This window comes from Elephas maximus, chromosome 27, assembly GCF_024166365.1.
Source record: "Elephas maximus indicus isolate mEleMax1 chromosome 27, mEleMax1 primary haplotype, whole genome shotgun sequence".
NCBI classification, from domain to species: Eukaryota; Metazoa; Chordata; class Mammalia; order Proboscidea; family Elephantidae; genus Elephas; species Elephas maximus.
In genome coordinates, this window is record NC_064845.1 from 1,277,318 (window position 1) to 1,290,019 (window position 12,702).

General features: G+C 42.0%; 1 protein-coding gene across 1 annotated transcript in view; it reads left to right on the top strand.

The window, feature by feature from the left end:
- Positions 1-12,702, top strand: part of SCN11A (sodium voltage-gated channel alpha subunit 11) — a 92,494-nt gene that overhangs the window by 18,326 nt on the left and 61,466 nt on the right. The window contains exons 6-7 of the mRNA XM_049870798.1: positions 9,562-9,741; positions 10,517-10,583. Of these exons, the coding sequence (XP_049726755.1) occupies positions 9,562-9,741; positions 10,517-10,583 (247 nt within the window). The remainder of the gene's footprint in view (positions 1-9,561; positions 9,742-10,516; positions 10,584-12,702) is intronic.

The following is a 12,702-nucleotide window of genomic DNA, read 5'->3' on the forward strand; positions in this document are numbered from 1 at the left end:
GCACTGAGAATGCTGGATTTTTTTTTTAATTTTATTGTGCTTTAAGTGAAAGTTTACAAATCAAGTCAGTCTCTCACACAAAAACTTATACACGCCTTGCTACATACTCCCAATTACTCTCCCCCTAACGAGACAGCCCGCTCTCTCCCTCCACTCTCTCTTTTGTGTCCATTTCATCAGCTTCTAACCCCCTCTACCTTCTCATCTCCCCTCCAGGCAGGAGATGCCAACATAGTCTCAAGTGTCTACCTGATCCAAGTAGCTCACTCCTCACCAGCATCTCTCTCCAACCCATTGTCCAGTCCAACCCATGCCTGACGGGTTGGCTTCAGGAATGGTTCCTGTCCTGGGCCAACATAAGGTCTGGGGGCCATGACCACAGGGGTCCTTCTAGTCTCAGTCAGACCATTAAGTCTGGTCTTTTTATGAAAATTTGGGGTCTGCACACCAGTGTTCTCCTGCTCCCTCAGGGGTTCTCTGTTGTGTTCCTTGTCAGGGCAGTCATTGGTTGTGGCCGGGCACCATCTAGTTCTTCTGGTCTCAGGATGATGTAGTCTCTGGTTCATGTGGCCCTTTCTGTCTCTTGGGCTCGTAATCGCCTTGCGTCCTTGGTGTTCTTCATTCTCCTTTGATCCAGGTGGGTTGAGACCAACTGATGCATCTTAGATGACTGCTTGCTAGCGTTTAAGACCCCAGACACCACTCTTCAAAGTGGGAGGCAGAATGTTTTCTTAATAGATTTTATTATGCCAATTGACTTAGATATCCCCTGAAACCATGGTCCCCAAACCCCTGCCCCTGCTTCACTGACCTTTGAAGCATTCAGTTTATTCAGGAAACTTCCTTGCTTTTGGTTTAGTCCAATTGTGCTGACCTCCCCTGTATTGTGTGCCGTCTTTCCCTTCACCTAAAGTAGTTCTTATCTACTATCTAATTAGTGAATGCCCCTCTCCCACCTTCCCTCCCTCCCCCTCTTGTAACCACAAAAGAATGTTTTCTTCTCAGTTTAAACTATTTCTCAAGTTCTTGTAATAGTGGTCTTATACAATATTTGTCCTTTTGCAACTGACTAATTTCACTCAGCATAATGCCTTCCAGGTTCCTCCATGTTATGAAATGTTTCACAGATTCCTCACTGTTCTTTATCAATGCGTAGTATTCCATTCTGTGAATATACCATAATTTATTTACCCATTTTTCCGTTGATGGGCACCTTGGTTGCTTCCATGTTTTTGCTATTGTAAACAGTGCTGCAATAAACATGGGTGTGCATATATCTGTTCATGTAAAGGCTCTTATTTCTCTAGGATATATTCCACGGTGTGGGATTGCTGGGTTGTATGGTAGTTCTATTTCTAGCTTTTTAAGGAAGCGCCAAATCGATTTCCAAAGTGGTTGTACCATTTTTCATTCCCACCAGCAGTGTGTAAGTGTACCAGTCTCTCCACAGCCTCTGCAACATTCATTATTTTGTATTTTTTGGATTAATGCCAGCCTTGTTGGAGTGAGATGGAATCGCATTATAGTTTCGATTTGCATTTCTCTAATGGCTAATAATTGAGAGCGTTTCCTCATGTATCTGTTAGCCGCCTGAATATCTTCTTTAGCGAAGTGCCTGTTCATATCCTTTCCCCATTTTTAATTGGTTTGTTTGTCTTTTTGTGGTTGGGTTTTAGCAGAATCATGTAGATTTTAGAGATCAGGCGCTGGTCAGAGATGTCGTAGCTGAAAATTTTTTCCCAGTCTGTAGGTGGTCTTTTTACTCTTCTGGTGAAGTCTTTAGATGAGCATAGGTGTTAGGTGTTTGATTTTTAGGAGCTCCCAGTTATCTGGTTTCTCTTTGGCATTTTTAGTAATGTTTCGTATTCTGTTTATGCCATGTATTAGGGCTCATAACGTTGTTCGTATTTTTTCTTCCATAATCTTTGTCATTTTAGCCTTTATGTTTAGGTCTTTGATCCACTTGGAGTTAGTTTTTGTGCATGGTGTGAGGTATGGGTCCTGTTTCATTTTTTTGCAAATGGATATCCAGTTATGCCAGCACCATTTGTTAAAAAGGCTATCTTTTCCCCAATTAACTGACACTGGGCCTTTGTCAAATATCAGCTGCTCATATGTGGATGGATTTGTATCTGGATTCTCAGTTCTGTTCCATTGGTCTATGTATCTGTTGTTGTACCAGTACCAGGCTGTTTTGACTACTGTGGTGGTATAATAGGTTCTAAAATAAAGTAGAGTGAGGCCGCCCACTTTCTTCTTTTTCAGTAATGCTTTACTTGTCTGGGGCTTCTTTCCCATCCATATGAAGTTGGTGATTTGTTTCTCCATCACATTAAAAAATGTCAGAATTTGCATTGGAAGTGCATTGTATATATAGATGGCTTTTGGTAGAATAGACAGTTTTACAATGTTAAGTCTTCCTATCCATGAGCAAGGTATGTTTTTCCACTTATGTAGGTCCCTTTTGGTTTCTTGTAGTAGTACCTTGCAGTTTTCTTTGTATAGGTCTTTTATGTCTCTGGTTACATTTGTTCCTAAGTATTTTATCTTGTTGGGGGCTACTGTGAATGGTATTGATATGGTGATTTCCTCTTGGATGTTCTTTTTGTTGATGTAGAGGAATCCAACCGATTTTTGTATGTTTATTTTGTACCCGGATACTCTGCTTAACTCTTCTATTAGTTTCAGTAGTTTTCTTGAGGATTCCTTAGGGTTTTCTGTGTATAAGACCATGTTGTCTGCAAATAGAGATACTTTTACTTCTTTCTTGCCATCCTGGATGCTCTTTATTTCTTTATCTACCCTAATTGTTCTGGCTAGGACCTCCAGCACAAAGTTGAATAAGAGCGGTGACAAAGGGCATCCTTGTCTGGTTCCCGTTCTCAAGGGAAATGCTTTCAGGCTCGCTCCATTTAGGATGATGTTGGCTGTTGGCTTTCTATAAATGCCCTTTATTATGTTCAGGAATTTTCCTTCTATTCCCATTTTCCTGAGAGTTTTTATCATGAATGGGTATTGAACCTTGTCAAATGCCTTTTCTGCTTCAATTGATAAAATCATGTGGTTCTTGTCTTTTGTTTTATTTATATGGTGGATTACATTAGTTGTTTTTCTAATATTGAACCATCCTTGCATACCTGGTATAAATCCCACTTGGTCATGGTGGATTATTTTTTTGATATGTTGTTAAATTCTATTGGCTAGAATTTTGTTGAGGATTTTTGCATCTATGTTCATGAGGGATATAGGTCTGTAATCTTTTTTTCTGCTATCTTTAGCTGGTTTTGGTATCATGGATATGCTGGCTTCATAGGATGATTTGGGGAGTATTCCATCCTTCTCTATGCTTTGAAATACCTTTAGTAGTAGTGTTGGCTCTTCTCTGAAAGTTTGGTAGAACTCTGCAGTGAAGCTGTCTGGGCCTGGGCTTTTTTTTGTTGGGAGGTTTTTGATTACCTTTCAATCTCTTTTTTTTGTTATGGGTCTGTTTAGTTGTTCTACCTCTGTTTGTGTTAGTTTAGGTAGGTAGTGTGTTTCTAGGAATTCATCCATTTCTTCTAGATTTTCAAATTTGTTAGAGTACAGTTTTTCATAGTAATCTGATATGATTCTTTTAATTTCAGTTCGGTCTGTTGTGTTATGGCCCCTCTTGTCTCTTATTCAGGTTATTTGTTTCCTTTCCTGTATTTCTTTAGTCAGTCTGGCCAATGGTTTATCAACTTTGTTAATTTTTTCAGAGAACCAGGTTTTAGCCTTGTTAACTCTTTCAATAGTTTTTCTGTTCTCTAATTCATTTAATTCTGCTCTAATTTTTATTATTTGTTTTCTTCTGGTGCCTGACAGTTTCTTTTGTTGCTCTGTTTCTATTTTTTCAAGTTGTAGGGACAGTTCTTTGATTTTGGCTCTTTCTTCTTTATGTATGTGTGCATTTATTGATATAAATTGACCTCTGCGCACTGCTTTTGCTGTGTCCCAAAGGTTTTAATAGGAAGTGTTTTCAGTCTCATTGCATTCTATGAATTTCTTTATTCCCTCCTTAATGTCTTCTATAACTCAGTCTTTTTTGGGCAGGGAATTGCTCAGTTTCCAAATATTTGATTTCTTTTCCCTGGTTTTTCTGTTACTGATTCTTACTTTTGTGGCCTTATGGTCTGAGAAGATGCTTTGTAATATTGCAATGTTTTGGATTCTGCAAAGGCTTGTTTTATGACCTAATATGTGATCTATTCTAGAGAATGTTCCATGTGCAGTAGAAAAGAAAGTATACTTTGCAGCTGTTGGGTGGAGTGTTCTGTATAAGTCTATAAGGTCAACTTGGTTGATTGTAGCAATTAGATCTTCCGTGTCTCTATTGAGCTTCTTATTGGACGTCCTATCCTTCACCAAAAGTGGTGTGCTGAAGTCTCCTACTATAATTGTGGAGGTGTCCATCTCACTTTTCAATTCTGTTAAAGTTTGTTTTATGGATCTTCCAGCCCTGTCATTGGATGCATAAAAATTTAATATGGTTATATCTTCCTGGTAAACTGTCCCTTTAATCATTATGTAGTGTCCTTCTTTATTCTTTGTGGTGGATTTAACTTTAAAGTCTATTTTGTCAGAAATTAATATTCCCACTCCTGCTCTTTTTTGATTGGTGTTTGCTTGATATATTTTTTTCCATCCTTTGAGTTTTAGTTTATTTGTGTCTCTAAGGTGTGTCTCTTGTAGGCAGCATATAGACGGATTGTGTTTTTTTAATCCAATCTGCAACTCTCTGTCTCTTTATTGGTGCATTTAGTCCATTTACATTCAGCGTAATTATAGATAAGTGTGAGTTTAGTGCTGTCATTTTGATGCTTTTTTTTGTGTGTTGTTGACAATTTCATTTTTCCACTTACTTTTTTGTGCTGGGAAGTTTTTCTTTGTAAATTGTGTGTTCCTCATTTTTGTAGTAGTTGAATTTATTTTTGCTGAGTAATTATGTTTATCTTGGTTTTTATTTTGAAGTATGGAATTGTTAGACCTCTTTGTGGTTACCTTAATATTTACCCCTATTTTTCTAAGTAAAAACCTAACTTGTATCACCCTATATCACCTTGGTTTTCTCTCCATATGGATGATCTATGCCTCCTGTATTTAGTCCCTCTTTTTTGATTCTTGTAACCTTTTACATAATGACATCAATGATTCCCTGTTTTGAGAATTTTTTTTTTAAAAGTTAATCTTATTTTGTTTTTGTGATTTCCCTATCTGAGTTGATATCAGGATGTTTTGTCCTGTGACCTTGTGTTGTGTTGTTATCTGATATTATAGGTTTTCTGACCAAAGAATTTCCTTTAGTAATTCTTGCAGCTTTGGTTTGGTTTTTGCAAATCTCTAAGCTTGTGTTCATCTGTAAATGTCTTAATTTCGCCTTCATATTTCAGAGAGAGTTTTGCTGGATTTTTGATTCTTGGCTGGCAGTTTTTCTTCTTTGTACTCTACATGTCATCCCATTGCCTTCTTGCCTGCATGGTTTCTGCTGAGTAGTCCGAACTTATTCTTATTGATTCTCCTTTATAGGTGACTTTTCATTTATCCCTGGCTGCTTTTAAAATTTTCTCTTTATCTTTGGTTTTGGCAAGTTTGATGATAATATGTCTTGGTGATTTTCTTTTGGGATCTATCTTGTATGGGGTTCAATGAGCATCTTGGATAGATATCCTTTCATCTTTCATGATGCCAGGGAAGTTTTCTGCCAACAGATCTTCAACTATTCTTTCTCTGTATTTTCTGCTATCTCTCCCTGTTCTGGAACTCCAATCACATGCAAATTATTCTTCTTGATAGAGTCCCACATGATTCTTAGGGTTTCTTCATTTTTTTTAATTCTTTTATTAGGTTTTTCTTCAAATATATTGGTGTTAATTGCCTTATGCTCCATCTCCCCAACTCTGCATTCCAATTCCTCGATTCTGGTCCTCTGACTTCCTATTAAGTTGTCTAATTCTGTAATTTTATTGTTAATCCTTTGAATTTCTGAGTGCTGTCTCTCTATGGATTCTTGCAGCTTATTAAATTTTTCAGTATGTTCTTGTATAATCCTTTTGATTTCTTCAAGTGTTTTATCTGTGTGTTCCTTGGCTTTTTCTGTAGATTGCCTTATTTCATTTCTGAGGTCATCCCTGATGTCTTGAAGCATTCTGTATATTAGTTTTTTATATTCTACATCTGGCAATTCCAGGAATGTATCTTCATCTGGGAAAGATTTTGATTCTTTGATTTGGGGGTTTGTAGAAGCAATCATGGTCTGCTTCTTTATGTGATTTGATATTGACTGCTGTCTCTGAGCCATCTATAAGATAATGTAATGATTTATTTTATATTTGCTCACTTAGTCTTATTTTCTTGTTTTGTTTTGTTTCAGTATACCCAGATAGGCTACTAGATTGTGCTAACTTGATTGTTGTAGCCTTTGAATCACTTATGTCCTGTACCAGCTGGCTTGAGCTGTTACCAGGTATATGAGCCTATGAGTCCATTCACTATTCTTGAATAGAATCAGCTCCAGTGTTGTGATAGTGGGTCACCTAGTGTGTGGTGTAGGCGCTCACCTATTAACTTAGAGGAATAGTGGTGATGGTTGTATGTGCCAGTTTCTAGTAGCGGCAGGGGGTCACACTCCAAGGAGGGCAGGATGCTGACAGCCTTCCCCCATGTGCCTGTGAGGTGGGAGTGTCTCTATTCTCTAGAGCACTCTGGTGGGTGGGCTCTGCAGCTGTACCTTAGGCACCCAATGCTTGTACCTCTAAAGATTGGTAAGCGTCACTATCCTCCGACCACTTTAGCAGGTGGCTGAGTGGTGTTGATGGAGCTTCAGCCCTCAATTCCCTGCTGTGGATCAGTGAGGGCTCTGTTTAATAAGTAGAGAGGTATCTGACCTCCAAAACTTGCCTTTCCGCTGCTCAGCTAAAAAATTACAGTCAGATCTCTATTAGAATTGTCTTTGCATTATAATAGCCACCTGGTTCCCTGTAGGGGTGAAAGCCAAAGACTGTGGATCTCTTATGCCTCGATGGAGCTGGTTCTGTATTGTTATTCCAGTTTAGGGAAGTCAGGGAAGGATTTTTCCCCTGATGGCTAAATGTTGCTTTTCTCATGCCAGGAGAATGGGTTAGGAAAAAAAAAAAAAACAAGCCACACATCACTTCACTCTCTGGCTCAGGGAATTCCAATGTTAATGAAGCTGGCTGGGGCAGGGAGGGGAGGGATCAGATAGATAGGACAGAGTAGTGTGGCAGGATAGACAAAGTTACTTATCTTGTTTGGTGAGGACTGTTTTATCTGAGATTCCAGAGGGGTGTGTAGTCTGTGTGTGCTGGCTGGGTCCCCACTGAGATTGCCCCAGAGGGTTAGGGTTGTGTCCCATGCTTGCCCCATCTCAGAAAGCTGTGAACAGCCCCACCCTGCTTAGTCCAAAGCCCAGTGCCATGGTCTCCTGCCTGGGACACTGCACTCCAGGCTCCAAAACCAGTCGCTGCTTCCCTGTGGTTTCTCGTTCCCGTCAGCTGCGTCGGTGTGCAGCCTATGTGCACTGGCTGGGTCCCTGCAGAGATTGCTCCAGGGGGTTAGGGCTGTGTCCCGTGGTTGCCCCGTCTCAGGAAGCTGCCATCAGTCCCACCGCACTTATTCCAAAGCCCAGCTCCAAGATTTCCTGGCTGGGATGCTGTGCTCCAGGCTCTGAAACCAGTTGCTCTTTCCCCATGGTTTCTCATTCCCCTGTTAGCCACATCAGTGTGCAGCCTGTGTGTGCTGGCTGGGTTCCCACCAAGGTTGCTCCAGGGGGTTAGGGCTGCGTCCTGTGCTTGCCCTGTCTCAGGAAGCCGCGATCAGCCCCACCACTCTGGCACCAAGGAATCACAAAAGTTCCAGGCTGTGGCATGGCACGCCGGCTCTGGAAGCAGTTGCTACTTCAGCATGCGGCTTTTCACTCCCCTGTCACTCAGGTCAACTCCTTAGTTCTGGTGAGGGTTCGTAGATTGTGATGTATGTAATTGATTCACTTGTTGTTTCAAGTCTTTGTTGCAAGAGGGATCAGCAGAAGTTTCTACCTAGTCAGCCATCTTGGTCCCACCTCCTGGATGTTTTTTGGAAATAAAGGTGTGAGGTACTGTCTTTTATGGGACTACATAAAAATTATCCAGGAATCATAGCTATCTCCCATCTCAATCTTCTTGCTTTGGAGAAGACCTAATCCTCTTATTATATGTTAAAATGTTGCCTGGATGAGGTTGTAGTAACCTCTGGTTTGGCTGATATTGGAGACTTAGAGAATCTCTTAGCTTGGCCTCAAGGATCTTCCCCAACTGGCATCACACTTTGTGGGAAGCCTTATTTCTTAGTGCACGCAGCTGCTAACCAAAAAGTCAGCAGTTGGAACCCTGTAGCCACTCTGCAAGAGAAAAGGCCTGGTGATTTACTCCCGTAAATATTTCAGCCTAGGAAACCCTATGGGGTTTTGTTCTGTAGGGTCACTATGAGTTGGAATGGACTTGACAGCACACAACAACAACAGCATTTCATTGGACACTGCCATGTAGTCTCATCTCCTCTACCTGCAAGTCTGCCATTCATGGTCTACACCAAGGAGTTGAAATTTTGTCATTTAGTGCCGTCCCACATATTACAATTCATATCTGGGAGCTTATCTCTCCAGCTTTTTTGATGTATGCAGGAGCTGGCTTATTCTGGCTCCCCAGATGATTGTGCACATCTTTCTCCAACTCTGTGTTCAATGATGTCATTGAAATTGACCATAGGGGCTGAGGGTAGAGAGTATTAACCCCAATTCAATTCAGTAAACAGGGACACCTGTAACCCTACAGGTCACAGCTCCTCCCTCTCCCAAAGAGCTGACTGTTAAATATTTTCCAGTTCACCACAAGATTACGTCCTTCTTATTTTGTAATTTGGAAGCTTAACAGTGTGCCATGAACATAGTAGGTGCTTAGCAGATACTTCTTCAATAAACGAAAAAAACAAAACAAAACAAAAAACAACCTATTATCACTGGCAAACTGAGTTTTTATTCCAGGACATCTTCATTATTTGGGTCCAGACAAAATTCCTCATTCTTCCTGCCCACCTACCCCCAATTTAGTTGTGTCTCTTGGAACCTCATGTACCTTGATGGAAGTACAGAATGCTAAATACACTGGTCTCGCTCATCATCTAGTGTGGCCTCACTTGGGTCTTAATGCTGTAGACGACCGCGGCTGTGGAGGTGCCTTCACAGCTGTCATCAAGTTACTCCATATGTCCAGATGGGACACTCCTCACTTGCTCCTCAGAGCAACCCTGCTCCAGGCACAGAGCAAGGAAGAGGGGACTGAGTCTCAGGGTGTTTTACCATTTTGAGGACATCCAGCTTCTAAGGCACAGAGTTGGAATTAGAAGTCAGGGCATCAGAATTTTAGGCCAGGCCGGTTTCCAGTTTCAGCTTCCACCTGACAGCTGTCTGGTAGTTCCCTCCTTGCTTCTTTTCCCCTTGTCCGGCGGTGGTGGTGGTGATGGGGCTTTCACACCTGTCATCCTCCTCAGGTCTAAAGGTCATTGTAGGCGCCTTGCTTCGCTCTGTGAAGAAGCTTGTTGATGTGATGATCCTGACCCTCTTTTGCCTGAGCATCTTTGCCTTGGTTGGTCAGCAGCTCTTCATGGGAAGTCTGAACCAGAAATGCGTCAGAAAGGACTGTCTAAATGGAACTGTTTTTGAAGATAAAGGTAAATACCTCACTTTTCACTCCTTGTTTTCTCGTTGTACATGGTTAACTTCATTTATCCCTACTCATACACTCTGCACATCTGCAAAACAGAGTCTTCTAGGAGCAAGAGATGACTTCATCCATCCAGGGTTCTCATGCAGGCAGAAGAATTTATTACAGTTTCTTCGTTTCATGAGTTTCCATGGAGAATGAAAAGCCCAAAGCCATATCCACAAGGATATTGACAGCTCCCATCCTTCCCTGCCTAGATCTCTGCCCCCCTCTTTGTCATGTTTTGCAGAAGTCTTCAGAATGCCAGGAATTGGCCAAAGGGAACCAGCAACTTCCCAGGCACCTTCATTCAGCATTTTCTCTGAGGATATCACTGTTTTCTGTGCCCCACCCTCTCCACACTGAGGTCAACCCTGCACGTGTCCCAGATCTCATGTGGCTACACTTGGTTTATGTGTGTTTTGATTTATGAGCTTCTCATGAGCTGTATCTGCGTCCACCTACCCCCTGAAGGTGATCCCTGGTTCAGTGTTATGTGTCCAAGAGCAGGGTAGTGGTGGTGGTGATGTCACTGCCTCTTCCTCCCATTTCTCCCTTACTTTGCTCCATCCTCTTTTCTCTTGCCCCTTCCGGAGGCTTAAGACCCGGTTCCTCTCTGGACAACAACTTTGATCACCTTAGAGGATTCAAAACCATCTTTGTCCAGCATAATCTGGCATGTTTGCTATTCTTTTTCCTTTCAGTACTTTTGTATCTGAATGTATGCCTTTTTCTTTTCTCAGGCAATTGTTTTGAAAAGAAAGGTAACTCTGCTGAAGACAAACTGTGTAGCATCTTGGGGGATAACAGGTAAGAGGTTTACACTCTCCATTTGTCTCCCAGTTAGAATACCTCTAGACCTTTCCAAATGACGCAGCACACAGTTTTCATCTAATGATTTGTGGAAGCGGTGATGATAGTTCTCAAACAGTACTGACAGTTTCACGCTTCTTAGCAAACGTAGCCCTGCATTACTAAGTTATTTTTAAGTTAGAGCAGTTATAACGTGAATTCGTAGCTTGTGAGAAACATCCTTAAAACTGAGTAATATTTCAGCTTGATGGAATGGATCAAAGGTGAGAAAAGATTTTGTGATGGAGAGCCCCACAGAGTGCTTGTTTCCTGTTCAGTGGCATGGTCCTGAAATAAGACCACCGGAGCACACTTCTTCTCTTTGCTGATCTGTTGACCGCCACTGCCTCTAATTAAGTACATGGGATATGTGCCCTGATACACATGCACCCCAGATATATGGTAGATATATGGCTTTTGGAGGTTACTCTTCCTTCTTCCAGATGTCAGTGGTCTTTGTCAATTGAGAAATTCAGTTCGATTAAGATTCAGATGAAGTTAATATGCTAGGCACTCTGATGAAATAGACTACACCCATTTCTCAGTAACAACTGGTAATCAGGAGCCTACAGTATGCCAAGCTCTGTGTCATGCCCAGGAAACGCACTGACCAACAAGGCAGCGCCTTCCTGTTGAAACCGATGTCTTGCTGGGAAGATCTAAAAACCCAAACCCACTGCTGTAAAGTTGACTTCGACTCATAGCGACCCTACAGGACAGAGTAGAACTACCTCATAGGGCTTCCAAGGCTGTAATCTTTACAGAAGCAGACTGCCACATCTTTCTCCTGAAGAGCAGCTGATGGGTTCGAACCGCCGACCCTTCAGTTAGCAGCTGAGTGCTTAACCACTGTGCCACTAGAGCTCTTGTTGGGAAGGTAGATGTAGAGTAAATGCTCAAAAGTGAGATGAACGTTCAGGGAGAAGAGACAAAAAAAGGAATGTAACCCTGTCTGGAGACTTAGGGAAGACTGCTCTAATGCCACCAGTGGTGGTCAGAGTTTCAGTTTGGATCAAACTCACAAGACCCTGTAGGCTTTGCTCTAATATGAGGTTTACTGAGCTTTCCAGTATGGTGCCTGACAGGACACTGTGCATACACAGGTGCCTTCTTCTTAACGGGAGACCTAGCAGCTGCCACTATACACTGCCTCTTTGACCCCTTCCCTACAAAGGGCATGCATGGTTACTGTGGACAAACCCGAGGTATGTGCAGGCCACCTAGATATGCAGGGGAGCAGCCTTGGTTTCCAACTGGTCTTTTATGTTGTCTTACTCTCACTAGGAAACCCTGGTGGGGTAGTGGTTAAATGCTATGGCTGCTAACCAAAGGGTCAGCAGTTTGAATCCACCAGGCGCTCCTTGGAAACTCTATGGGGCACTTCTACTCTGTCCTATAGGGTCGCTATGAGTTGGAATCAACTTGATGGCACTGGGTTTGGTTTTTTGGTTTTACTCTTACTAAACCTGTGTGCCAGTCACAGCTTTCTCTGTCTGAGTGTAACTCCAAAGCTCAACAGTTTTATAGTCAACAAACTCCTGGTACCCAACATTCCACATTTATCATAACTCAGTAGTCTCTAAAGACAAGGAACGCTGAGAAGGCAGACCCAAGTTCATCTTCCCAGGCTGGCCTAGGTCTGTTCAGAGACCAGGCTTGGTTTTCACCCCCTGCTAATTGCTTCCTTTCCTGAGGACTCAGTGATGGGTGACCTTACAACTCAGATCTGAAGAATGAGTAGGAGATTTAAATAAGGAAGGAATGGAGGAAATAATTCCAGAGAGAAGGAATAACAAAGGTGAAGGACTGGGAGCATGAGGCATGAAAGGGGTAGTAAGAAGCCCAGTGGCATGTTGGGGAGAGGGCAGGAGAGGAGGCAGGACAGGGAGACAGGTGCTGACCATGCTGGGCCTGGTAGCCCATCATGCTGAGAAATCTGACTTTGATCATAGAGGAAATAGGAACATGGAAAGGATTTAATGCAGGAGAATGACCTGAACAAATCAGACGTTTTAAAGGTTACTATGACTGCTGTGTGCAGAAAGGATGGATGGAGTAGACCAGGAAGCTATTTAGA